Genomic DNA, 2,017 nt, shown 5'->3' with positions numbered 1-2,017 from the left:
CGGGGTCTTCTAAGGGAGACGGACCGGGACCTGTCAAACAGGCACCGTGAGTTTTGCCGAATGCATGACCTCCACCTATTAGAGCAACTGTCTCGCGATCGTTCATTCCCATGCGTGCAAACGTGTCGCGGACTTCCGCGGCTGAGCCGACCGGGTCTGAGTTGCCCATCGGGCCTTCAGGATTCACGTAGATGGATCCTATTGTCGTTGAACCCAGAGGATTCTGACACTGATTCTCCTTTGTGCACGGTGCCACACTCTGCTGCTCAGGTGTCGGACCCAGCTCAAGACTATTTGTGCCATCAACGTCGTCTCGACGGCCACCACAGAAGCCCAGCACAGGACCTCCCATACTTTGAATAGCAACGTCACCCGACAGTACGATTAAATCACCCCACGATAGTGTGTCGCCGTATTTGGTCTTGATAGGTTCCAGCAATCTCAATGCCTTATCCAGGTTCGTGTTATCATTCCAGCTACGCTCGGGATTAAAGCGAATACGGCCACCATCACAGCCACCACGGCCATCAGCACGACGGTACGAGCCGCTGCAGTGCCATGCCAGGCGAATGAATAGACCACCGTAGTGACCAAAGTCAGCAGGCCAGAAATCCTGCGTGTCGGTCATCAACTTTATCAGATCCGACTTCACGAGACTGTAGTTGACTTCTTTGGAGTAATTCAGTTTATCCGACATACTGGAAATTTGACGTTCGCTTACTTTGACATGATCGACCTGATCATAGCCAAATGGACATTCTAAAGATCGTTCAACTTTTGACTGGATAGATAGGCTTGTTAGAGCTACAATAAAAGTGATCAGACGGATATTCATCGACAGAAGTGGGTGTAGCTTTTAGCTCTCGAGTAAATTGAATTGTGAAATGGCTTACTGGGGTTCCTCATCTCATGTTTGAACCCTTGTGGTCGAAGCAAGAGATGTACGGTATAGCTCTCGACTGGTCAAATTGTATCCAGGTGCAAAGGCTCTGTGGCTGACCTTTCATGCCTTAAAATATTTCTCTAGCAAATTTGGTTGTGTGATTTGCCATGTGACCGGATGCTCTGATTACATTAAGAATATAGGTACAACCTGTTCAATCTTAAGACTGATTTGCCTTCAGCTGTCTGAGCCAATTGATAAGTCGCCGATAAGCTGTAAACTTATGAATGAAAAAGCATGTGTTGCCTTCGGATGGTTCAAATCGGATATGATGGTTGGGCGGCTGCTGTCATATTTGGCTAGGCAAGCTGTAGTCGCTACCAAAGCACTGGTCGGGCAATAACATATGCCAAAAACTATATGGCCAGCGTCGATGCCTTTGGAACCTGTTTGCATTCTTCGTTTAAATAAATAGGCTTACTTGCATCCTTACAAAGTGAAACTCTATATGAGAGGAACACCACCGACATGCAAAATCGGGATTATAATACAAACTGGTATGAAACGAGTAAGAAGTAATCAGACATATCAATTTGCGGTATTGTACACACTAAAGACTCCAGTCTGAATTATGCCTAGCCCCAACACTGTATCTGAGGCTCAACCTTCCGAAGCAGTGCAATCACTAACGGTCGCTCCTAAGAAACGGCCTCAATTTGTGCGATCTCAGTAAGATGCGGCGACGCCTGTCGTTCTTGCACCTCCATTCTCGCCGAGATAAAGTCTCTCTCACTCAAGAAAAATAGTATAAAGATTTTGGCATAGGCGCTTGTACTTCGTATCTGGTTTGTGCGTACTGCCTTAATTTGTTTGAGCCAGGACGACGTTATGAGAGGAAACTGCTTCATCACACAGGCGTGTCTTCTGCAAGACATTCAAACTTTACTTCGTGGACGTTAGCAGGCACGGGTTTGCGCTTTTTCTCGCTTTCACCATTGCTTACGATCGAGCTAAATGGAATTCCGGCTCTAGTGCTAAAGCGCACTGGTTGAGATCCTGTGCTCCGCAGTTGGGCTCGTCTTCTTTATTTCGATGTTGAATCAATTTTACCATCAAATTTTTGCTATGGCATGT

General features: G+C 46.6%; 1 protein-coding gene across 1 annotated transcript in view; it reads right to left on the bottom strand.

Moving 5' to 3' along the window:
- Positions 1-835, bottom strand: part of PHALS_13599 (catalase peroxidase hpi) — a gene marked incomplete at both ends in the record, with an annotated part of 916 nt that extends 81 nt beyond the window's left edge. The window contains one exon of the mRNA XM_024729389.1: positions 25-835. Within this exon, the coding sequence (XP_024579771.1) occupies positions 25-835 (811 nt within the window). The remainder of the gene's footprint in view (positions 1-24) is intronic.
- Between the last annotated feature and the right edge of the window lie 1,182 nt (positions 836-2,017).

This window comes from Plasmopara halstedii (assembly GCF_900000015.1).
Source record: "Plasmopara halstedii genome assembly, contig: Scaffold_671, whole genome shotgun sequence".
Lineage (NCBI taxonomy): Eukaryota > Oomycota > Peronosporomycetes > Peronosporales > Peronosporaceae > Plasmopara > Plasmopara halstedii.
The sequence above is the reverse complement of the archived record's forward strand: the minus strand, read 5'-3'. Positions and strand labels throughout refer to the sequence as shown.